Source organism: Athalia rosae, chromosome 3 (assembly GCF_917208135.1).
Source record: "Athalia rosae chromosome 3, iyAthRosa1.1, whole genome shotgun sequence".
Classification (NCBI taxonomy): domain Eukaryota; kingdom Metazoa; phylum Arthropoda; class Insecta; order Hymenoptera; family Athaliidae; genus Athalia; species Athalia rosae.
Window position 1 is genome coordinate 23,898,503 of NC_064028.1, and position 25,866 is coordinate 23,924,368.

General features: G+C 40.5%; 2 protein-coding genes across 5 annotated transcripts; both read right to left on the reverse strand.

Moving 5' to 3' along the window:
- Positions 1-4,199: 4,199 nt before the first annotated feature.
- LOC105686917 lies at positions 4,200-14,373 on the reverse strand. 4 transcript variants are annotated; one of them, XM_048653247.1, is made up of 6 exons: positions 14,228-14,373; positions 7,257-8,737; positions 6,872-7,158; positions 6,347-6,760; positions 5,675-6,262; positions 4,200-5,569 (listed from the first exon to the last, which is right to left on the reverse strand). In XM_048653247.1, exons 2-6 carry the CDS (start codon positions 8,707-8,709, stop codon positions 5,372-5,374), a joined length of 2,940 nt encoding a protein of 979 aa, XP_048509204.1. In that variant the 5' UTR covers positions 8,710-8,737; positions 14,228-14,373; the 3' UTR covers positions 4,200-5,371. The 4 variants fall into 4 exon arrangements, with proteins under 4 accessions (XP_048509204.1, XP_012257609.2, XP_020708504.2 ...); XM_012402186.3 differs by having other exon boundaries at positions 4,200-5,566; positions 14,211-14,367; XM_020852845.2 differs by having other exon boundaries at positions 14,211-14,367.
- An 856-nt stretch (positions 14,374-15,229) lies between these two features.
- On the reverse strand, positions 15,230-18,164 carry LOC105686789 (class E basic helix-loop-helix protein 23). The gene is made up of 4 exons (XM_012401920.3): positions 17,504-18,164; positions 17,138-17,397; positions 16,717-16,940; positions 15,230-16,644 (listed from the first exon to the last, which is right to left on the reverse strand). Exons 1-4 carry the CDS (start codon positions 17,639-17,641, stop codon positions 16,379-16,381), a joined length of 888 nt encoding a protein of 295 aa, XP_012257343.2. The 5' UTR covers positions 17,642-18,164; the 3' UTR covers positions 15,230-16,378.
- Between the last annotated feature and the right edge of the window lie 7,702 nt (positions 18,165-25,866).

Genomic DNA, 25,866 nt, shown 5'->3' on the forward strand with positions numbered 1-25,866 from the left:
CGGCCGGACCTAATCCAATGAGGAGAATTAGCGCAAGAGATAACACGGAGGAATTCGGTGGCAAAATAGAGGAGAGAGGAAGAAAGACGAACGCATGAAAAGTAGAGAATCGGAATTCCCGCTGATCGAGGTGCGCGCTAATACGTTGAAAAAAATTCAAAATTTTCCATCCTCTCTGACGAGAAAAATCGTACGTGTGTAGGTATTTATAGTGAACTGTAACGCAGAGTATCGCACAGGTTCAAACCTTCAAAGCTTTTGAAACCGCTAAGTGCCTTTAAGTGAGTCTTAAGTGATCGACGCTTTGCGAGTATATGCAGCTCCCCCGTGATAATATCGCGTATCTAAACTTAGCAATGATAAATCTATCTCCGATATTCGAATGCTCGTGTACGCTCAGTTCCATGTAATTTTATACCGACCAAATTTTCGAACGGTTAGAAAGAGAAGCGAAAAACGAAAAAACAAAAAGAAATTGAATAAGAGATAGTGAAATTGAATCCATTGTTGTACATACTAATTCCAAATGAGAAAGGTTTTTTTGTTACAGATAGTTATAGAAAATAGAAAAAAGGAAAACGAACATATAACATCTATTGTTTCAAGATATAATATAGTTTTGTCCGACCTGATGTAGGTATGTGTTTGTGGCGTACAATTATACGTGGGAACCCATCGAGGGGATTTCTATTCAGAAACTGGTGCCTCAACGTTGAACGTTGAATCCAGCGTTATAAGAGTCGCGAACCCGACATCGGTCTGGTTATACTTGTACGTCAAGAATCCTAGCCATGTTATGTAGATATTCCACTTTGAGAAAGTCAGTCAAGTTGGTTCGATTCATTGAATCCGTCTGTCGAACGAGATCGCAGATATTCGACTCGATGTCCATCAATTTTTCCACGTATTTCATTCCAAATCTCAACAGCTGATGCATTTCGATTCCCGTGAACGGGATATGAAATTAAAACCGTATTTTTCTCTTTCTGTCAAAAATTAAATTTATTACGATTCTTCTATACGAGTTCCTCACAGTCCCAGCTCATTTCAAGCAAAAAACAAGAACGAAACTACAAAAAAAAAAAAAAAAAAACAAGAATAAAAAGTACAACAAAAACTAGATTTACTTTGAATAACTGTACCGGACGTAGGCAGCTTGCCCGCTGGGCGTTCGGTGAACGCGCGGTTCTCTCCGTGTACATAAAAGTATATATATAAAATAATACATGTACATGACTATGTGTATGAAAAGTATGTTGAGACACACGAGGAAAAGAAAAAGAAAAAAAAAGAGAAAAAAAAAGAATTTACCTGACATGGTCTGACTCTAGTCTGGACATGAGGTCGCGACGCTAACCACCAGCTGCTGGTGTGTGAATATTTCGATTCGTGTCCTACTATTCGTATTGTATGTAATAAATTTTTTTTTTCATGTGCACGTATATGCGTATATAAGTATTACGGGTATATGGCTATATGGCTGAACAACGAAAAAAAAGTATACGGTATATACCATAGAGAAGAAGACGACAAACCTAGAAATGCTGCCAAGAACTCGTCGCGATTCTCTTGCCAGCATTCCTCGACGACGCACCTCTTTTATATCACCCGTACCTGACACATTTTAAACCTATCAATTTATTTACAAATTTCTGTATCGGCTTCTGATTTTCTTTTCCGGTTTCTTTTTTTATTTTCCTTTTTTGAGAGAAACCAATTTTTAATCTCTTTCGAGAATAAATGAGGCGGAGTCCTGAAGCCGCCTGTATCTTATGACGGAGAATTGATTCGTCGAATATTTCTTGTTCCATTGTCAAAAATTTGAATGTTTTTTTTCAGTCATAGGGTTAATGATTAGGCAGAACTTATACCTACAGTTACAAACAAAAGCGTGTGTGAATTTGAAAGAGTAAATATTACAATTCGCATAAATGGGTCCGAAAATTAATGTACAAGTTGAATGCGGGATATATGAATAAATATAATGAAAACACAAAATAATTAATGTTTTTTTTTAATGGCAAAGGTATAGTGCATATAGGTATTTGTGTGTGAAATAATAATGATATGCGTGTATGGATGTGCAGCTTTTTCTGAGATCCACGTAAGATAGAAAATATACGAAAGAATGAACGACCTGTGATCACGATACATGATGTTAGTTATGGTTATTGTCGTATAGATATCATTGTTATTGAAAAAAAAAATTCTTTCTTTTTTATTTGCTTTTTTTTTTGTGATTTGTTATTACCAAGGAGTCGTCGGCATTGTCACCACTCATAGCACAGCAGATCGACGATGTAAGTCACGCCTCTTAACTCGTAATTTCAATTTCCATGTATCCAAAGAGTTGTAATTTTTTCTCCAGCTGTCCGCCCCGATACTTTCTCCACTATTCTGCATTATGGCTGTCGTATATATAATCCTTTGTAACGTGAAATAATTTCAAATCATTTGTTCAACTATTTATTTATCTTCCGACCAAGGCATGCATGCGACTATGTGTCGTATCGATCTAAAGACGATCAGCTGCCAATGACAGACGACGATTTCGTCCATTTCCGTGAGAAATAACAAAAACCGAAAACAGATGATTTACAATGAGAGAAGAAGAAGAAACAAGATCACTGACAGTTTTCGCACCTGTCATCCGGCGGAAATATTATCTATACATTGGAAATTATTACAGCCGCACGTCAGAAGGTCGATTCACATTCGTTTTTTATTTTACACTGTACGATTATAAATTGATACAATTATATTCGGTTAATGTATGATTTAAAACTTTTGTTATCTTTATATAGGTATATGGATTGACAACTGATGACAAGATGACACCATTATACTTTCTGATATTTGATAGTGGCGTGTACGTTGGTTTCTTTTTTCCTTCTTTCGTTTTCTTTCCTTTTCTAGTTTTCACGGTTATTGGTAGAGATCATCAAACTTTCTCATATGTAATATCGTCGCGATTTTCACCGTATAAAATATTAAAATATGTGTGAACATGTTGGTATATTTAATATGCACGTTTCACTTATTTTTTTTTTTTTTTTATTACTTTTTGTCAAACAATGTAATTCATATCGCCGGAAAGTATGATCGATGTTACAATTACCGCGAGTCTTGGGTTTTAAGTATAACAGGATAATTTTTGATGGAATACAACTGATTTACCGAGCTTCAAACCTTCCACTTTCGTGGTCTTGGTTATGCTACTAGACGTGATGGTGATGATGGTAGACGCCATTCCCTCCTTCACTCCCTCTCCTCAGTTCTTCCTTTCCTCGTATTCGACCTCCCAACGTCCCTCGACGCCGACATAAACTCCAGTGTCACACTATACCAACACTGGTGTGTGTAATGTAAGAAAAAAAAAAAAAAAATAAAAAGGAGAGGGGAATATAAAAAATATATTCAATAAACCGTTACTCGTCGATCACCCGATGACGTTTCGCCGATGGTTGCCTTCCTTACCGTCCAGCATGTTTCTATCTGGAGCTTGTGTATTTATTTATTTTTTTTATTCTTCTCGTTTTCTGAACTTCAACGTTTTGTTGCAAATGTTAATTCAAAGTTCAGCCTGTGAAGTTACTATTACACAAAGCTAGTTTCGTATATTATCCGCGTTGATATACCTACCATCTGTTGGGTGCGTTACAAAATGGCCGCCGTTGCGCGTCGTGCCTTGCCTGGACGACCTCAAGAGAGGGAAACGCTTTCACCAACGTTTCTTCCTTTTTTCTCATGTTTTTTTCTCTCTTTTTCAGCGCAAATTGTTGCAGTTTTCTTATCACTTTACAAAAGGATGTATAGGATGTTATCGTATCAATTATAAAGATATGTGACAAAATGGGAGACCTCAATTTCGTCGACAAGTTTTCAAATATACGTATTCGATTATATAGATGTAAGTGATATTATATCTATCTCGCAATTGATCAATTATCAATAAGTTTCTTCTTCGCCGAACGTCAAGAACGTAAATCTGCAATATACTGTCATACTGCAGTTGAATTTTGTTATTGTATAGTCCGCATATTTCGCTACATACTATATTAGCTTTGAAGCGATATCATTTTGTCACTGAAATTAAATTAAGAAATGATTAATAAAACGCTTGCAAAACGCATAAATTTGTACTAATTATAAGACAAATTAATTAGACGACAACGGATACGACACCAACATTGTACAAAGACTTTTTCACAACATTTAATAAAACGCTATTTTAACTGTATATTTATACGGTGTGTTTGTTGGTTTTTTGTTTTTTTTTGCTTGTTTCTTCGTTTTTCACTTTTTATCAAATATTTCAGGGATAATGTATATAGTAATGTTAAATTATATCATGGATAATCGATATCTAAATTATGCGTATGTGTCTATATATATATCTATATCTATATATTGATTTAATTTATATACATAGATAATGTTAAGGGGAGGGTGGGTGGAATCGTGTCACCGACCGATCAGTATATATTGTAACGTTACAATTATAATTATTATTACTATCATTATTATTAATATTTATATAGCACCACCTTCGTCGCATATTATAAATCAATCGATCGATAATAAAATTCAAATAATCATCATTAAACTTCACTCAATTTGTATCATTTTATTTTCAAGTTTAATTCATTTTTATTCAATATTACTTTGTTTTTTTTTTTTTTCATCTCTGAGATAACAATTTCGTCAAGACTCCGTCTAAAGACGTATAATAGAATTTCTTTTTGTTTTCTTTCTAATATTATAAATATTTATAACTTGCATTTGACACTGCACGGTGGGTGACGCGTCCATTTTATATTCAAGCATATATTTATTATATACTTAATATAATATATAATATGTTATGTATAAATTCAATATTACATTGTAATAATAATAATAATAATTATCAATATTTTTATTTATATATATATATTTTTTTCATTTCATATATATATATATGTTCTATATTTATTAAACTTAGCGATCGCATAGTCCCATTATATTTATTATTAAAATTGTTATTACTGTTATTACTATCATTATTAGTATTATTCTAATAAATTTTTCTTGTTTCTCCAATAATCGTCGCTAGCATTTCATTTAAAAAAGTCCATGTTGATTTGAGAGGGATAAAAAATCGATCGACCAAAAGACAAATGGTTCGGTGAAATCAATGGAAATAGACCGAGAAAAAATGTAAATTCATAATTCAACATATGTCAAATGGATAAAAATAACAGACGAACTGTTTGAACTCTGAAAACGTACAATATTACATACAAGTGTTCACGTGTAAAACGTAAAGGAAGAGAAAAATAAAAATCAAACAAAGTGGAAGAAAATTGGAACCTCTATTGAAAATATAAAATTATGAATAACGACCAGATAAAATTTCCGAAAATGGTTCGAGCGTTCCGACTTGTTGCTGTTGCATAACATTATGGTGGTGGTGATGATGGTGGTTATTTTGCTGGACTGAATTTAGATTTGTATACTGTGACGATGCCGTTAAATCGTTCTGTTGATAAGTGTCACCATAGTTCTGAGACTGCTGATGGTGATGCTGCTGGTCGAAAAATCGGTAATATGAAAATAAAAAAATTTGTCCCCGTCTTATTCCGATCTCGCACAGAGAGGGAGATGAAAAATGAAAAAATATATATATTCTTACCGTTGATGACGACGATGATTCTGGCCCGTAACCGTACTGACTAAATTGCGGATGAAATTGGCCCCTCGATGTCGACGGTAAAGTTTGATAAGCTTGATGATAATCCGGATGATACGAAGTCTGCGGATAGTGTTGAAGTCCTTCCGCATCACCGTTATTCCCGGTGCCAGGAAACGGTTGGAAAACTTGACTGAATTCAGACGGGTGAATGAATTTACGGTGGTGTAAAGATTGTTCCCCAGAATCGACCGCGTCTTCATCTCGGATGGTGTAGAGATCGAGGCTGTCCTCCCTTGTCCCTGGTATTTCCGGTTGACTACAAATAGCCATCTGTTGATTATTCGTCGAATATCCATCGATCGTTATACCCCGCGTTGGATCTCTCAGGGGACCTTGTACCCCTGGTTGGGTATCGAGATCGAGAAGATCGGCGCAATCTTCGTCGGCTCGATTTTTCGTCTCCAGTTCTAGCCGCATCAACGTGTGAATAAAATGCGTTCGTACTCGGACGGGATTAAATTCGATACGGCCGGAACTGTTCGCGCAACCATCGCGAGAACAACCGCAAGGAAAACCCGCCCGATCAACCTGGTGGGTTCGAATGGATAAAAATTTATGGGGGTTCGATCATCGGGGGGAAAATCAGATATTAATCAGTAACGTGTAACTAACTTGACATTTTACGTTGTCGCTACTGCACGGACAACTTTCCGGATCACAGTATCCCTTGCAACTACATCCGCACTGTTTTCGACTGGTGCGTATCTGACGACATTCGTCTTTTTCTTCCGTTTCAATTCTCGGAACACCGGAAGCTCGGAGTAAAGATCGTCTTTGCCAGGTTGGTACGGGGAGAAGGAAGTAAAAGCCGTCAATTTCAAGATCTTCAGCTTCGCTAGCTTCCTCCTCCTCGTCGCTCGGATCTTCGGAACTCGAAGTGGCGTCGACTACATTATTCGCAGCTTTTTTCGATCGTAATTCCGCTAATCGTGCCCGATGTATACGACGCTGTTCGGCCGCGTGCTCGGTGAGCGTAAATCTCTCAGCGTGTATATGCGCAGCTTCCATACCCAACGTGCTGCCACCCTGTGTAATAAAAATAACAATAATAACGCCAACAACAATAATAATGATCTCTTACGCTAGTTGGACATCGTGAAAAACCTCTCAAATTATTCATCCAAAACGCCTCCTCACCTGGGAAGGAACACAGGTGAAACCCTGAGCTCTAGCGAAATAATATACAGTGACTGCGTCAAATTGTATATTCTTCTTTTCGCGAGGTCTGTTTGGACTCAGTTTTTTCAGAATTGGTTCTCCTTCAGCGCCCTCGACTGGGCGTCTTTTTAAATTGCTTTTTGGAAAGCTCGTTCTTCTTGCGGGTAGTGGTATTTCTGAAAGCGTCAGACTTTGACTAACGTGCATCAAAGCTGATGCACCTTCGGTGCTGTTTTCGGGCAACACACCGTCGAGTTGGTTCTGATCTGTAGATTAAATTACAGCGATAAAACACCGATGAACCTTTTTTTTTAATACTTAACGCGTCCACTTCGGGGACAGACAACAATTGCGGATACTCCACCTTTGTCCTTGTCGGATAATATCTCGTCCGGTATCCTGTCCAAAAATGAGGTTTCCGAGTCGCTTTCGGGCGCAGGTGTTGGTCCCGGATCTCCAACAATTTCTCCACCCAGTCCCGAATCGCTTCCATCCGATCTCACTTCATCCCTAGTTCCCGTAACCAAGGCAAGGCTTTCCGCCGAGTCCTCCGTGAACGCTTCGGGTTGTTCAGGTTCCATTATCCTCGTACAGGACATAGCGATTTCCGAAGATAGATCATTCTGGTCACCGCCAAGCGACAGGGGATCAATGTCCGACATCGGATTCAGAGACGACTGGATGGAGGTGGCCTCTGAACCGTCGGAATCTGTTTCGGTATCCCCCCGATCCCTGAGAGGATCCTCAACATTTTCCGTCGAGCTACAAGAACTCGATTCGGGATAAACGGCGAGAAAAGCGAGGCCGTTTGTACCCGGGGAGGAGGAGGAGGAGGAAGAAGAAGAAGTAGAAGAAGAAGCCGATGACGATGATAAAGAAGACTGGATAACATGGGAGACATTTACACTGTTAAAAACAATTTCCACACCTTCTTCCAGTTTCTGTATCACCGCCTTTGGGACCGTCGGAGCATCGTTAGAGTCTGAATTAACGGAATTCTTAACTACAATTTCATCGTCACTATTTCCAGGGTTTAAAGTTTCGCCCGACGTTTCCGGCTCAGTCCTACCGTCGACACAAATGTCATCGTCGCGTACACTGTCGTTATCACCACCGATATCACCGTCCCTCGATATCATTAGCTGCAGTTCTTTCCCACGCACAACCTCGGAATCACAATTTACAGACGACCGTGCAACACCTTCACCACCGCGACTCGACGTAGTGTTTGACCACCACGTACTCTCGTCAATATCACCGTTAACTCGCGATAGTCCTTCGTAATTATCGGCACCTTCGATTATCGCCGATTCGTCTACGCTCGTGATCGATTTAACGGTTGATGTTTCGTCCGGCGCGTTTGTTTCGCCGTTTATTGTTTCTTTAACGCATAGAGAAGTCCCTTCTGGTTTATCGCACGCATTCTGATTTTCGATATTTTCAATTTCAAAAAAAGCAGAGTCCGGAGTGAGCGATATTTCGCCCAATGTCCGTTCCCTGAGGCTCACAACCTCCGGCGACAGTCTCCTGATATCGTTTTTAAGCTGTTCGGCACGCTCGTCCGATATTTCGACGCCCATTTTTTTTATTTCCGTTTTTATTGGTAAGAAATCAGCGGGTGCGGGTCTTTTTTTCGAATTAACTGCCGGCGACGGAGGTCTTAGTTCCGGGGTTTCCGAAGGCTCCCGGTGAGGATTTCCCGCTTCGGCGAATCCAAGAGTTGTCGGTAGCCCGGTTTCCACCGATTCTTCGGCAGATAATCTGGATTCTTCTCGGGCCATGTCATGGCCGGGGTCCGGTGCAGAAAGTGATTCCATCTCGTCTTGTCTTCGTTTCAATCAAGGACTGTAAAAGAAACAACAAAAATCTTTCCAAAACTGCAAATTTTAGTTTTCCTTTTCCTACCGGTACTTCAAATGTCAACGAGTGGAGTGATCGGATGATTTTCACAAAACTCCGAAAACTGAACAAAATCTCCTCAAAATTTCCTCGACAAAAAAATATTGAATCAAAATTCACTCCTCGGTGTCTGTATTAAATGGTAAACAGAGCTAAATTCCAGATACTCAGAGTCTCGGAGGGGATCAATAAGTTGGTAGTACCGTTCCCGCCACAGAGAGCAAACTCTGTCTTTTTTTCCTTTCCATTTTTCCAACGTCCATAAAAAAAAAAAGGATAAAAATCACGTCGAAACAAAGACGATTCTACGAGTGATTTCGCGAAATCTGTTTACGTTTCCAGCGCCTGGACTTTGAACGTTGGAGGGAAATTACCAGTCGATTTTCCATCGAAACAATTCTTCGGATTTTTTGATCGTGTTCACTTAAAATACTGGCGATAGGAAATTATTTGCGTCGATTTAAAGCACAAAGCGAAAAAGAAGGCGGCTATGGGGTGCGAGAGAGAAAAAAAAAAACAGCGAGGGAGAGAAATTATTGATTCTCATAGGAGGAAGCGAAAAGGGATGGGGAGGGAAAAAAAAAACGGCGCCAGGGTTCTCTGAATCGTGACAAGTGTTTACCATGTATGCGATTTTTGCACTCGGATTTCGTTTGGATAAAAAAAAATTGTTTAATAAATAAACTTGGTGACAAACGGGATAGTGTGTGCAGCCAGCTCAACATCATTTCGTCTCGCTCCTGATTATATTTTACCCAATCGAACATTTTTTTTTTTTTCAATTACCTTAGCTGTAGATTTCAAAATTATGTATTTTCCTCAGCCGGGGTCGGTCACCGGCTTCTCATTAACGCCAAGATCTCACCCTCTTTTTTCAATCTTTTCTCTTTTTCGTTTTTCAATCGATAGAACCCGAAAATCGCCGATCAATAATTCTACCCCTAAATTTACGTAGTCTCGTAATTCCATTCGTCGATCGCCTCGCGGGTACCATAATTACCTTTCCCATCCATGATAGTTTTTCGTTATTTTCTTTTCGTTTTTTTTGCAATTATCTACTTCGCGATAATGCGCGGGAGTTCGTGACCCTTGAATCTTTAATTTTTTTCCTTATGTAACGATGCCAAGTTGCTCCGCGTACCGTAAAATATGTATGACGATGCATAAAAGCTTGCAGTGAATTAATGACTCGACGACGATGAATCTCCGTATTTATTTCACGGTCATCAAATGACGAGTCGAAAACCCCCCCAGGAAAAGAAATTGGTGTCTACGTCGTACGGTACTCGTTCTCGTAATTGATGACAACGGTGAGGTATTTTCCGTTCTTTCCGAGTCTAAAAGCGAGAACGACTAAATTCAGCGAAATCGAGCCTGATTATATCAAAAAACGTAGCTTTCGTTGTTTATACTATCCCTCTGACATATCTTTTTCTCTGGTCTATCGGTTGTACCGGGGTATCCGGATTTCCCCGCGCTTATTATACCTCGTCGTGTCCGTCGCGTTCAAGATCTCGGATTCAAATGACCGCCCAGTTTGGTATCGGGGTTGAGTTGCCAGCTCCTCTGGGGTCGTACATAGCGTTTCTAGCGCCTCGATACGGTTCAACGAACCAAATGGCAACGCTGCTTCTGCGCAATCCCTTCTCTTTTATCCCCTCCGTTCGAAATTTCAATTTCTGCCGCGCAGCCGCAACGTTCTCAGCCCCGTAGAAAATAACAGGACCACCAGAAGTATATAGCTGTATAACTTGCTGCAAAGCGGAGGAGTAAAGGAAAGGAAAGGAAGGAAGGAAGGCAAGCATTGCACGCGGTCTCTTTGAGGAAAGTCGAACCCTAAGGGTAGTCGGTTGGTGTGTAGCTGTTTGCGATGGATGGAAAATTGAGGGAGAATGAAGGAAGCGTGGGAGGAAAAGAGGGGCTGGAGAATCGCTGCATGATATCACCCGGAGTGGAAAGAAGGAGATGAAAGCTGAGAAGGTGGGCGCATAATACCGGAGCCGCAGTTCCTCCGAATTCCCTGCAATTTTTTCCTAGGATTAAGGACTCCCGCCCACTTACATCTCCGTAGTGAATGAGGCTTCTCATTGTCACGGTTTCTTATCTACCTGAAATCTTTCCGAATCAGGAGGACATGCATTTCTTCCCAATTCCATCACCTTTCCCTTCTTTCATCAGTTCCCTGATCCGACGATACATGACCTGGGGAGTAGTGATTAAGGGATGACTTTCCGTCTCAATTGCCTCATTACCAACGACTTTTGGAATGTATGGAAAATTTGGTTTTCGCATATGATTGAAAATCCGGATACGATGGAAAAAATTCACGAGGAAAATGTGAACTCTCTCTGTCCCTCTTTTTTTCTTCTCTCTCTGCAGCTATAGTTTGGCAGGTCGATATACACAACCGGAGAGAATCCGCGCATACATTTATCCTAAAACTCGTTGTGAAAATCGTGTACACAGTCGTACACCGATACGGTTCGCGCACACAGTTCTATCCTATACGTGGAACAGGAGAAACCGAGTCCTTCCGAATCACCCCGACGCGACGACCCACGTCAATATAGCGTCAACGTAGGACGTACCACCGCTCATCATCGTCATCGTCATCGTCATCATGAGCGTGAGCACCCTCATCGGTGTCAGCCGAGTCACCACCTACGCAGTAACTCCGATTTCTCGCGCGATACGACCCTTGAATGCGCTTCCCTTCTTTCCTTTTCATTCTCTCGGAAATTCGTAGTAACTGACCATTCCTAACGTCCACGCGTTTTTACAGATATCGCGTCGTCTTCGTGCGCGCGTAATTCGCGATTCACGGTGTACGAAAATGAAAAAATGAATCCGTACTAGGATCAGAATGAATAAGTTTTCTACTTGGATAAAAATATGCCAAGTATAAATATATAACGTCGAAAATGTGTGTATCCCGGAGGAAAACCACCAGTAGAAGAAAACCCGTGGACGTAGAAAGGAAGGGGGCGGGGGGTGTAAAATATTTACGTGCGGTGGTCCAACAATGGAAACAATATATCGGTCGCCTAGCAACGTACCTCCGCACGATCACGAGGGCCTTCCGTTGTGGTAGTGTCATACAGTTTCTATGGTGGTGGTGGGGATCGGTGCAGGAACGAAGCATAGGGTGAAGGGCAAAGGGCCGAGAACTGAGGGCTGAGGGTTGTGGGTTGAGCGAGGAAACGACTGCGGGGAACCCTGAAGCCAGGGGGTGAATCAATGACGGTTACCCTGGCAACCACTGGCGCCCGATCTTTCCACCAAGCTGCGAGCGACGAACGGTTTGGTTCTGAACGTGAAACGCGCATTGGTTGCTACGCTGACCGTACAGTTGGTGGTTCGGTAGGTAGACCGGACGATCGGATTCTGTGACTTTTTAGTCATAAGCAAAGTTAATCCGAGCGAATCAAAATCCGACAGACTGGTTGTACCTGAACTTTGTACGCGAGACCTCAATCCACCATCGCATGCACCTCAAGGCTCCTTTGAGTCGAAAGTAACTTCTTCGAGGTCTTCGACTACCTAGGATCGGCTCGTTTTAATCTTTTCCCATAAACGCACCGTTAACCAGGTGCTTCCATGGAATATCCCGTACAACGTGATTATCCGCTTCATTGTTTTGCCAAACTATAGACTCTACTCCTTGTCACCAAAGCCTTTGGATCTCCTCCACACACACGTATGATATCCCTTCTGTTGCCGGTGCGGGAACGCGTGTCTGTATATAATGTATGTGAAGGAACCGGTCTTCCTTCCTTTTAGAATTGCTCTCACGAGGGAACGAACGACCCAAGAGGGGCAAAAGAGGGGGCGGAATTTCAGGGTACACCCCCTCCGCTCTACCCCCTTCCATGAGCTGAATTATTATACCTGCCGTAAGTCTGTACAGGGGACTCTATAATAGTCTGAATTTTACGAAGATGCGTAATCAAATGAACGCAACGTGCAATACCCCGCGAGACAGAGTCATCAAATATCATCCCATTGGATTTTTGACAACAGCGAGATCCATAAGGCAATGGTCATTAAAAATTTCGTGCCTTTGAGGATGAAAACTCTTCATCCAAAGGATTTTCACCACTCATCGACTGGACTCGGAACTCCAGGTCACGAGGAGATTGTAATGAAATTCGAACTCGGCTGCAATTGCGCGCGCGAGTCTGTTCAGTTCTTCAGCACTATTTGAACGTGGTCATGACATATAACAGTATACATGTAGCTATCTTGTATATGACCTGACGTCACGGCTATCAGCCGCATGCGCTCAAAATCTAAGTTATACGTTCTCCATTTCTCTCTTTTTTTTTATCCATTCGCTTCTTGCGTTGTCTTTTTCTTTCGTTTCGAACGATTCTCTCCGATTGTTCTCGCTCTCTCTTTTGGCGCAAATTTTATCTTTATAAAAATAATCTACAAATGATTGACGTATAGACACTTATACGTATAAGTTTCTATCCGTCAAGGAATTCTCCTTTCTCCATGGAGTTCTATGGTAGTGACCGAGTGCAGTTTGAATTATAATGGGATCCATGCACTAGATCGTAAAAGTTTTCCTTCTGGTATTTCGCCTGAACTCTTCAGGACTTTTTCAGTTATTTATTTCCAATTTCGTTCTTCATGTTTCATCACTTGTATCACAGTTTGTTCACATTGTCATGCGTATGGAAAAACATCAAAGTAATTACCATAAAAAAGTTAATATGGAAAATGGAACTAAAAATATATATTAATGTGTGCTGCGAACTTTCGAGCGATGGGGGTCGCCGATAGTCGCGCGCGGTTACGGAAATGATGATATATGTGTATACGTATGTATATATATATATATATACATAAAAGTGTGTGGGTATAAATAAATAATGAAGTGTAGCACTGGGGGTGGTTGGGCGGTGGGATTATGTATATTATTCGTTTGTGAATTGGTGAAGGATGGTTGTAATAAGGATAACGGTGTGCAGGTTTATTAATTGGTTGCAAAAAAACAAACAAAACGATTCAAAAAAAATTCAAGCGTTGTTGGGAAAGGAATAAAAAACAACATACAAAGAAGAGAATAGTGTTATTACAATTGGTAATGTTAATGATGATGACTGTAACAATAAAGGATAAAAATGTAAACAGATAAGAGCATACAACGAAAAGACGATTAAATACAAAGAAATGAAAATGAAAAAAAAACACAAATAATAGTAAGAATGGCGTCAGTCTCCTCTTCTTGTTCCTCTCCTCATGCTCCCCTTGGTTCTAATAATTACTATACACTCCTCTTCCAACTCCGTGGTGAAATAAGGTAAGGAGAGTTAGGTGACTGCGGACCGCTATGGGACCGCCGTCATCTGTCACGGTTTATTAGTGAGGATAAATAAAATTCAAAGCGACTTATTAATCTGGAAATACTTACCTTATTCTTCAAATTACATTTCGCTATTTATTAACCTCTTGATTATCGGCATAGCGTGTGATTATCGCACTGATTTACACTTTCACGGGATAAGAATCACTCCATGACGCAGATACCCCCGGCCATATTGGACAGCCGAACAACGCCAGCGCCACCCTACCGCTTAGCGAAACTCTGTTCTGCCTTGATCAACTCTTGGCTCGGTTTGTTGCTTGCTTGCATAGCTTGCCTCTTGCAGGTGATAAAATTTACAGTTGATTGTACTGTATGCTCCGGTTGTTCAAAATGTTGAACCGTTCAAAGATAGACGTCGCCCCAGGTCGAGCCTCGTTGCTTTTTTAAGAACGAGCGCGAACCCATTCGGTCGAACAAAACACTTCGATGCTTCGATATCCACATCAACATCTCCTTACTCTGAGCTTCCAAAATGCGAAACGAACCATCGATCATTTGTTGAAAAAAAAAAGAATTCTCCCACTGCTGTTCACCGTCTAAAAATGGCTGCTTGATCGAGCTTTGTTCCAAAGATTTGGTACAAGCTGAAGAACAAAAGATTACAACAAAACTTTCGTTCAAGATGGCCTAACTCCTGCAACAGGTAGTGGAAACTTGAAGAGTTCATATTCACGTCAACTTGGGACAAAAATGACAGGACGAAAATGATATTTCCTCAACAATCGATACCAAGCAGCAAGAAAATTTCCTATAACATTTCAACATGGCGTTTGGATCGCCATTTTGAAATGTCTGAGAACATAAAATATCGGTGACAAAATTAGAAGCAACGAAATCAAATGATAGCTTTACTTTTCGTTGTCACTTACCGATATGAACATCTTACAATTAGGCAACATTACAACTGAAATTTGCAGTGTTGGTCTGCTGATGGATTTTCAATCTATAAACCAATCCATTAACTAAGGTTAAGTTTCTTGTCTTACAATCGAATCAATCAGCAGTTAAAATGTTGCATTATCCGATTGCTCTCCGCACATCCCTGTAATGATTTGTACATCGAATTAGAATGGCATAATATTGCTTTTTATTTGGCATCTGTATCATGGTATAATAGTTAGAATTTATCATTAGTTAGTCGCCATTGACAGTTACAATGGCGTATAGTTGACGGAACCTCTAAAACTGAAGAATAAGGATATAGTAGCTGAGGAACAAGAGTTAACGATCACTGACAATTGAATTTTTTTCTCTTCAACGAGACGCGAACGTTACTTTTTCTCTCAGATTTTCAATTCACACAATTATAGCAACGATATAAACGAACTTGATCGTTTTTTGCTTAGGATTTCAAATATAAATCTATATAGAGCGAGTGCACCAGTCCATGAATTGCTAAAAAATAAAGCCACCCTCTATGGTCGGAAGGTGAAATCAATAGTCATATAGAAATCTTAATACGCCATTCGTAATGGTTGTCATTTTCTGGTACCCTCGCTTTTGTATGTATATATTATATATATTTTTTCTCATTCAGTTCTACTCGTCCTACGTTTCTTCTTAGTATCGTATTTTTTTTTTTTTTTCAATAATCGATGTATAAATCGTTATCAATTACATTAACTATGTATAATAAATGTGTTACAATAATCGTTCGACACATATCACATCCTATATTGACTATCGTTTTGCAGACGGAATATACTGGAAATTTTTTTTTTAAATTCCGAAACGTACGCATCCCATGACTAATACCAGAAGGTATGAAAAAAAAATTGAATCATACAGTTCACCGGTTAATTATTCTGGATTATTCTGGTGTTAGTTACGCGACGTATCAAATAAAGTTTTACATCATATTCGTACGAATTATGGACTAGACGAATCATTGATTTTTTACTTTCATTTTTTTGCTTTACGTTATTTCTTAAAAACTAATACTTTCTTCCGATTATTGCCCGTACAATATTATTGTGTATACGTATAGTTAAATGTATAGCTGATTTCAAAAAATTTCATATATATATTCTCTCCATATACTATATGACTAGATATATTTATGTACTATATTTACTTTCACTTGAATGATTATAATCAATTTGGCAAAGATTCTTTTACATTCTCACAAACTCCTCCTCCTCACCGTTCCTTCTGTGTTCGACTTTTCCGCCATTTCATCCTTTCCATTTTTATTTTACGAAATTTTTATATACCTACGTCGATTCGCCACTACCCGCAGCACTGTCTCCTGGCGCAGGACCTCCGGATGTGACGCCTTGAGACGACGAAGAATTTCCTGCCGCACCTGTACCACCGACATTTCCGGTTCCGTGCACGACACCTTGCACCCCTTGAAACAATTTACCGGGAAAGCCGTGAAGTAGGTCGTAAGAAGCCGGAGTCGGTGGCAAGGCGGTAGTGTGCGCATGAGGTGATTGAAGAACCGCGATAACTCGTCTTAGCTCTTCAAGAGCGTTTCCTACGAAGGTCGAGGAATCGTTAATCGAAACATTCAAGGGCAGTGGGGAAGAACAGCGTCGAGTTTACTCACCCTGCATCAGAATGTAATTCTTTGCCAAAAGCAAGGTGGCAATTTTCGACAATTTTCTCACAGACGGACTGTGCGCGTAAGGTATAACAGATCTCAATTCGTCAAGGGCGTCGTTGAGGTCATGCATCCGTCGACGTTCCCTCGCATTTATGTTCAAACGTACGCTCTTACCCTGACGAGTAGTTTTAGTTTTCGGAGGACAATTTAAACGTGATACTCCGGGTCTGAAAATAGAAAAATTGTAACGATTTAAACGATGAAGAAGTCTTGCGTTTCGAAGTTGGGATTAAACGGAGATTATCATTTTTTCTATTCGCTGCAATTGATTGGAAACTAATCTTGTTCGGAATGATTTTATTTTATTGAAGATCAGAAATATTGAAACTGATGCATTTCACTTTGAAAAACCAATGGGTCGAACCTTTCGTGATCGGGTCTATTTTCGTCTGAAAGACTTGCAGCTGACGATTGCGGTTGCGGTTGTTGTTGAAAGTAAAAACCGCCCAATCCAACGGCACCGAGGGGTGTTCTCCGTCCTTGTGAACCTTGCGGAGGATGTTCCGACGAGTATCCTCCAGTCGGTGGTATCCCAGTTCCCGTAGGATGAGCACCAGCCGCTACACCGGGGGTTGAATAACCCATAGTATCCAGGGACGGCGTCGCCTGCGAGGGAAGTTGATGCTGAAGACGAGAAACGAATTATTGCGTAACGAGAACCGATGAGATTGAAGAGTCTGCCTTGGTTTCTTTATTACCGAGCTCTGTTTTGATTATATCGATTACTTACAGCGCCCCGATGATCCCAGGCCCACGTCGGATGCGATGAGGACCTCTGCCAGGCCCCCTGTTGCAGATGTGATTCGTGGGGGGCGTCCCTACGGTCATCTTCATCCCCAGAACTGCTCTCACCGTCGTATGACCTCATCACACTTTTATATATCGATTAAAATATTATTGAAATTAAATGATTACTATTTTGCGTTTACTCGTTTGTAGCGATGTTTTTCTTTTTTCTTTTTCCTATTCAAAATCAGGACACCGTCATTTTCTTTCAGTTTAAATATATAGGTGATTAACTTTATCTCATTTTCCTCGCACTCGCATTATTGAAGATTAATTATTTTCCACTTTTTTTCAACGATGTATTCGGTTGAAAAATTTCCATATCTCGTTACCGTAGGGGGAGGATTTAATTCCTGCATAATTCGTCACTTTCAAATATATTTTTATTATTATTGTTACTATTATTACTATTCTTGTCTTTGTGATTATTGTTAATAATTTTATACGAACAAAATGTAAAAAAAAATGCACACTTTACTTTTAATAGAGAAGCTCCTCTTCAGATGGTTGTTCGTTCTACTCTCGTTCTACCGAATTATTATGTTTGGATCGCTCTTCAGCGTATACGCCCGTCGTCACGGCATCCCCCAACCCCCACGCACAATCAACCCCATTTTCAGTTCAGTAGAAATTCGTCCAGAGCGCGCTCTTAAATCACCCTGTTTCAGATCATAACCCAACCACTGGCGACACCTGGAAGAACCCTTATGCCACCGAACTAAACATCTCAAATTTGTTGAAAAACCACCCTTATCGACGGATAAAAAAAATACGAAATTCGAATAAAATAATTACATAGATTGAAAATCTTCCTTCTTCTCGCAAACGGTCAATTTTTTTCAGTTCACATGGTAATTTTTTTTTTTTGGTTTGAGCAACGAAGAAATATAATCGATGCTCGTTAATCAAATGACTTTTAGTTTGTTGAGATTTCGTTTTTAAATTGATCGATTCATTTTTTTGAAATCCTTGAATCTTACCAATAGTTCAATGTTCAAATTCTTCAATTTTTCAATTTTCGTCTAGATTTTTAATTCGTATCAAATTGGAGCGGCGGGAGAGGGGAGGTTTGTTCTTATATTATGCATTCGGAAAATCGACAGCTGATTGTTAACGTTCCGCATATAGTTCGATATCCTATACAACAATCTGAGTGTGTTATATATTCCCCATTGAACATAATACGCCTGTATGGTACGCGCGTATCAGAATGGGGCGTTCAAGACTCATTGTTCCTGCATCTGCTCTCGCTCATATTGTATCGGGTATGTCAAATTGTAATATTAATAATAATGACAACAGTATTGGTTGTAACATCCATATTAACAACAAACGAGAATAAAAATCACAATAATATTCCAAGTGGATATTTGTTAAACATTTTTGTCAAAATTGCTTATGGTGATTTTTTATTTCCCTTATTGATTGATCAGACGAAAATAAATCGATGAAAGGTGAATAAAAAATTTAAAGGTCTTCCATTCTTATTTAAATTACCAAACTGTTTTTCATATCTATTAAAATTTTTCTCTTTATCATATGGGGATGAAAGAAAAAAATCACTCTTCATTCGGCCATAATTAATCAAAAAAATTGAAAAACCTAATTACCGCAGGTACCAAATGACTCGAATTTCAGACGTCCTAAAATTGGTGAGTGCATGCATCAGCGGCATAATGTGATAGTGTACATATATTGAATACATTATACGTACCTATATGTACACACTCTGCAACCGGTATGAACTTTATAGTCAAACGTTGAATCAACACATACATTATACGCTCTCAGCAAATATTTATACTGCACACTATAGAACGCGCGCATTAAACATTGCAAGGTGTAACGGGATTCTTTTTTTCCCATTTGCGTTCCTGCGTATGGAAAAAAAATGTTCAGGTGTGGACTACTACGAATTAAAACGAAAAGAAGAAGCCGCGTAAAAAAGTTCACACTTCTTTTATTTGAAATATTCGGACAAGTAATTTTCCGGAATTGAAAGAAAAAGATTTTTATCAACTTCCCTCTTTTAAAAAATATAAATAATTTCCAAATTTTATTTCCAAACAGGGTGGGATCGAATTTATCGCGCAAGTACATATACGTGTACCCATATGCCTATGTAGGTACATATGTGATAGCGTACGGACTTTTGAACGGCCGCAGTTTTAAAGGGTTCAAAGAAAACGACAAAAAAAAAAAAAGAAAAAATGAAAAAGAAAGAAAAAAAAAATGGACTACGTTAGATCGTGTAGAGGGTGAGGGGATGGGGACGGGGGATTCGGATAAAGTATGGGAGAGCAATGGTATTATGTATGGGAAATATTTAGCATAGGGCAATATGGGGCGGAATTTCTTTGTTTTTCTTTTCATTTTTTTTTTTTCGTTCTGGGGGATGATTTTCGGGGCTAGAGAGCGAGCGAGCGAACTATAGTGTGAGCGAATGAGCAAGCGAGCGATCCCCCGTTACCCAGGCAACGCTCGTTCGAACTCGAACTATAGAAAAGGACAGTTATATAGCTTCAATCTGAAGCCGAAGAGAAGAGAAGAGAAGAGAAGAGCAGAGAAGAGAAGAGCAGAGAAGAGAAGAGAAGAGGAAAGAGAGAAGAGGAGGTATGCTAGCTTACTTTACTCCCCGTTATACCTATCGTCGCTTATACATACTGCCGAGTCGCGCGCACTACTGCAGATCAATACAGCATCCTGCACTGCCTAGCAGAGTTGCTCCCGGACCAAAACCAGCCCCCCCATCCCCCTCCCAATCCCACCTCCCTCTCCCAACCCTCCGCCCTTTGCTACCCCCAACCATAAACCTTCAGCCCTCAAACCCCCGACCACTTTTATCCACCCCCAACGAACGCCTGGGAATCGGGGAACGGGGCAGGGGGTTGTACAGTCGGATACAAAAATCCTAATCCAAATTTTACACCCTCTTCCTTCCCTTTCACCCTCTCCACGCCGCTTCTTTATCATAGGCGTAGTACAGAGTGTGTTGAACTTGTATCGCGTGTAATGGTGTACGGTGTATACCTACACGTATAATCAAAAAGAAGAATATCATCAAAGGAGCCATAATTGATTAAAAAAGAAAGATGGAAGGTGAGAAAAATGTATACATAAAAATGTGAAGGAATCCCCTCGTAACTTCCCCTCTATTATCATCGAGAATGGGGGTAGTAGTGATATTTATTCTTTCTCCTCGGGGCGTTTTTTTCCCGTTCTTTTCTTCAACTTTTTTCTCTATCTTTCGAATTTACTTTTGTCTTGAAGACTAATCATTGTCTTTGAGGAAAAAAGAATCCGGCGTAGCCTGTTAGGTCGGATACATGTACCTTATACGTATTTATACGGTATATATACGTCTACATATGTAACGGTGTAGGTATAAGGGAGCAGTTTCGTATGTGCTTAGAACGGGGGGTAGTACTGCAGTGTATCGGCTTAAAGAGCTCTCTACCAAAAGGGAGGTAGCGAGGGGTGGGCTGCATTTGACAGGATCATTGCTGGTACGGCGGTAGGGGAACGTACGATGGTAGTACGGTTAGTTTTTCGACGATGATCCGACGCTCGCGGGGTGAGAAGAAACGCGAGTAAAATATCACTTAACGAAATAAAATCAAGGAATTGTTAACCTTGACTAAGCGACAGTCTACAGAGTTACGCGTAAAAGGGACATGGGGATCTCGCGTATAACTACGCGGTGAAATGATAAATAAGGCTAATGCGGTAAAGAGGAATGAAAGGGGTTAAAGGGTGACAAGATCTCGGCGTGGTTTTAGTCATTTCCTCTTCGGAGGGCTACCTACAATTCACTACTACCGCGAATGTACTACGCATACTTGTACACGTAATCTACTACTACTGCTTACTTTATTTCGAAGGCGAAATTTTCGGACGGACGGAAAAACTTTCGATAAAAAAACGAACAGAAAAAAGTTAGTTCCGCGATGGTCGAACAAGTTTTTTCAATTTTTTGTTCGCTACGAGTTATGATTCAGATCGATTTATCCGTTGATTATTTCTCAGCATTTCGATAATTTGTTGAATCATCGGTAGAAAAAGAAAAATGTTACCGAAGATTCTTATCGTATAAGTATGAGTAAGCAATGGGCGCTCGCGATTGTACAGTGACTGGCAGAAGGCATATTTTATTTCGCTTTTTTATATTTTTTGTACAATTTTAAGCATCATCCCCTTTCGATGGAGAGTTTGCGGCAATTTATTAATACGAAGCGTCTTAATGATGAGAGGAGAAATGAATAATTTCATCTCATGAAATTGGACGAGACAAACGACGACGACGAAAAAAAATAGGGGAAAAAATACTTAATGCGACTGTTTCGAGAGTTTTGAAATTTGAATGTTATAGATAGCCGGTTGTGTATCCACATACGTGACACGTACGTACGTACATATCTATATTTTATATGGAGATCTATATACCTATATATATAATATAAATAGATGTATATTTATATGGTGAGGTTTTCGGATCGATGCAGCAGTGACGTCACGGGGTGCGGAGGCTGCGTTACCATGGTGACCGCCAACGACCCGGACACAACGCTGCTCTCCCTCTTCATCCCTAGGCCCCCCGACCCCCTTCTTCTTCCTTCTTCCCTCCTCATCTCTAACCCCCTCGTACTCTCCCCAGCCATCCTTAAGCTTTATTCAATTTTACATCTCCCGTTTCACACTTTACCTGGACTTTCCGACTTCCAGGTTATATGTACACATTTATACTATGTATTTACCTGTACACACTATATATACATACAAGCTTACGTACGAAGTGTTCGAATTACAACAATCGTATGTATTGTACGAGCAACCATAGAGAAATTCTCGTCACGGTAATACTGTACGGTTGTCAGGATGTACGGAAATATCGTAAGATTATTTTATTCAAGTTTTTTGTTTTTTAATTTCCATACTACGTAACATCACGATGATACGGAAATTGAGAAACGAAAAAACAAATCCCCGAAGCGGAGAAAAAAGTCAATCAACGGTGAAACGTGTGCACGTATCACATACGCAATTTCTCGGCGAAGGATCATTTATACTCACGAACACCGTGGGTGGTATAGATTTATTATCATGGTTACGTGATTGATACCGATCACTTGTTTCCCCATTTCGTATCTTTTGTTTCCTCAACGGAGTGATTTCTCCAACTTTTTTATTCTCTCTGGTTCTGTTTCTCACCACGTTTCTTCTTTTCAACTTTTTTCCATATCACGCGTGGTAGACGAGCGTATTCGGTCTCTCATTTCTTCGATATATGCATGTATCTTATTTCCGTCGAATTTTATCTCATTCTTTTTATCCTTCCGATCCACGAGCGTCTATTTTTCCATCGTCTATCCATCCGTCCGTCCGTCCGTCCATCCGTCTTACGTGGTGCGAAAAGAAGCGACCGAGCTTTATTGAGACGGATACCATCCCTTATTTCATTCTCGAGTTACTCACCGCCCACACCGACGCAATCCACCCCCTCCCATAACGATATGCCCCTCAGAAAAAAAAAATTAAGGAAAAACTAAATATATTATACGCCATACAATACGACCAACCCGCTACACGGGAGATGGCGACGCACAAGACAAGAAGGAAGAAAAAAACAGGCTGTATGTTTTACGAAGGATATTAGCATGGAATTATACGGAACAAAAAATTGTCGTGTCAACGTAAAAACGAGTGTAACAAGAAGGATAAAAAAATTAAAATTCATTGTGTTCTTTTCTCGACATCGGTTTCGTCGATAATCCCGACAGTCGCTTTTACTTTTTTGCCCCTTCGGTTTTTTGAATTTTTTTTTTTTTTTCGTACACGACAAAAATATGAGTACAAAAAATGATAAAACGAATGAGAAAAGTTTTCGAAAAAGAAGACACATATAATGTTAGGCATAACAAGAAAGAATATATGTGATTATAATGAAAATGATATAAATGAGAGGCAGGAGAGGAAAACGTAAATAAATAATATTCTCAACAAGAGGATATTGGGGGATGAAGGAGCAGGGGGGGGGTAGCAGCGCGTGGCGAAGGATGGCGTCACCCTGTCTACCGAATCGCCCGCGTAGCGTCGCGTCGAGTTGACGGGCACCGACCCGGTGATTACCCTGGTCGGTCTTTGGGGTTCGGGGGAAAAGGAGGATGACGAGGAAGGGGGGAAGGGAGAGGGGGATGAAATTTTGGATCAGCTGTGAACGTACCGTAGGAAACTGAGGAAGGGGAATCTCAACCCCATAATCGCACGCCACGCTGCATAACACACGTTCGCATGTAGACGAGATTCACGTTATATAATGGGTTACGTACGTTATCTAGTCGGATGATCTATAAACTTGAAAATAAAAAATGGAAAAAGGAGAAAAGCTCGAAACTAGAATATCGAGGAAAATCGACGAAATATCGCAGATCCGCTGTGACGAGTAACGAAACATTGCGAAGAGTAGTAAAAAAGATTCCGGGGGCGGATTTAATTCGGTGTACATTGAATTGAAACGCGGCGAAATGTTACATAAGTATCGTTTTCGAATCGTTGCTAATTATATTCTGGCGTTTGGCGATCCGTTATGACGTATTTGTTGGGTAATGGTACGAGTTTCCATTATATAGAAAGCTTGAAACGTCCAGCGTCGGTGGCTCTTCCTGCGGCGTATCCCCGGTCGTTTTCATTCTCGGTTTCTGGATCCTGGTATGAAACGGGGGTTGCCTAGCGACCCAGCGTCTCTCGCGGCCGGGTTTCCGTCTTTCTTCTTTTGACTCGAACTCCTCGCGCCTCACGTCGCACTCTCTTTTCGAGTTACTACTACTACTACTACCTCTACTACTCCTCTTCTTTTGCTCCGCGCTCTTCCGCTCCTCTCATTTCACCTTTACCAGCAGAGGCAGCGAAGGCACCGGTGGAACCAGCACACCTATTTCCTCCGCCCCCTTCGACATTCCTTTTCCAAACTTAGGCTTTCATATCCATCAGCACAACGGAGGAGAGAAGAACTTGTGCCCCGAATTCTATCGATCTCTCGGGCGTTCGCGAGCGTCCTCCTGAAGGACTCAGGTATACGTATACGTTACACGCACACAAATTACGACTATACGTGTACGTGCGCCAATTTAATTACGATTCCGTACAACGGTGCATTTCCAATTCTAAAAATATATTCTTCTTTTTTCACTCCTACATTCTATCCGGGAGATGCAATGTAAACCGCGGTCGCACACGTCAAGGTTATACACACTACAAGATATCTAGGGAAGATTAAGGGTGAAAGTGAATTCAGGATGCAGGCCAGCAGTTGGACCCACGCCAGGGACTCGAGGAGACCACGCAGAGAGATCGAGGGTAGAAATTGAAAGCTGATGTTTTGTTGTGTGCGCGGGTTAAATATTTTGCTATGAAAAAAAAATATATTTTTTTTTTTCTACGTTTTCTTTCGCCACGCACTTCCGTTCATTCATCCAGTTTGTTCCTACTTGTATTTCCTCCGGTTTGATTCGGTGGTGGAAACGCGTTGCTTGGGGAAAAAAAACAAGAACCCCCCCCGCGGTGTTTGTACAGTAGCGTAAAAATCAGAATCGGGTATTACGTCCTGCAGGGGTTTCGATTGGCGGCTCATCGGGCGTAGGGGAATATAAGTAAAGCTAAACTCTTTGCTTGCAGTTACACCATCGCCGATCAAGTGTGATCGCAGCTAAAGCAAGCTGGCCACCTGCTGATATACGATTACTGGTATCCCCGCGGCTTCTGTGGTGGCCAATCACCCTACTCACGGTTCATCAAAGCTTTCCTCACTCCACGTGGTTGAATACAGATTTTTTTTTCTCCTTCTTTTCAAACTCAAGTGATACGTAGCTGTCAGTTACAGCGAATTAGGAGAGAGACGGAAAAAATGGAGAAACTAAAACGGTGAGCCTTGTTTTTGCATTTCTACACACGTATGACCAGAGTCACGAAAAATTCTCCCTCGCCAATTTTTGCTCCACGCGATTTACAAATTTTGTTAAGTGCACATTCTCGAGCAGCGCGTTATCAGAGCTCTACAGCAGCGGTAGCTACACAGAATTCGTAAAAAGCTCCATTCTCTGGGATACCAATTTGTGTAGCCAAAAGTAGCGCGGTATTCGTTCTCAAGACATAAAAGCTGTGCGAGAGAATACCGTGTGAATGAAATTATTTTCAAATGTGTGCGGTGGGAATTCTTGAACTTGAAATGTGTGAGCTAATTTTACGTGGCTCTCAGATAACGTTCGCTCGGACATTAATAGGTAGGAAGACTTTGCGTAGTTCGGTAAAACC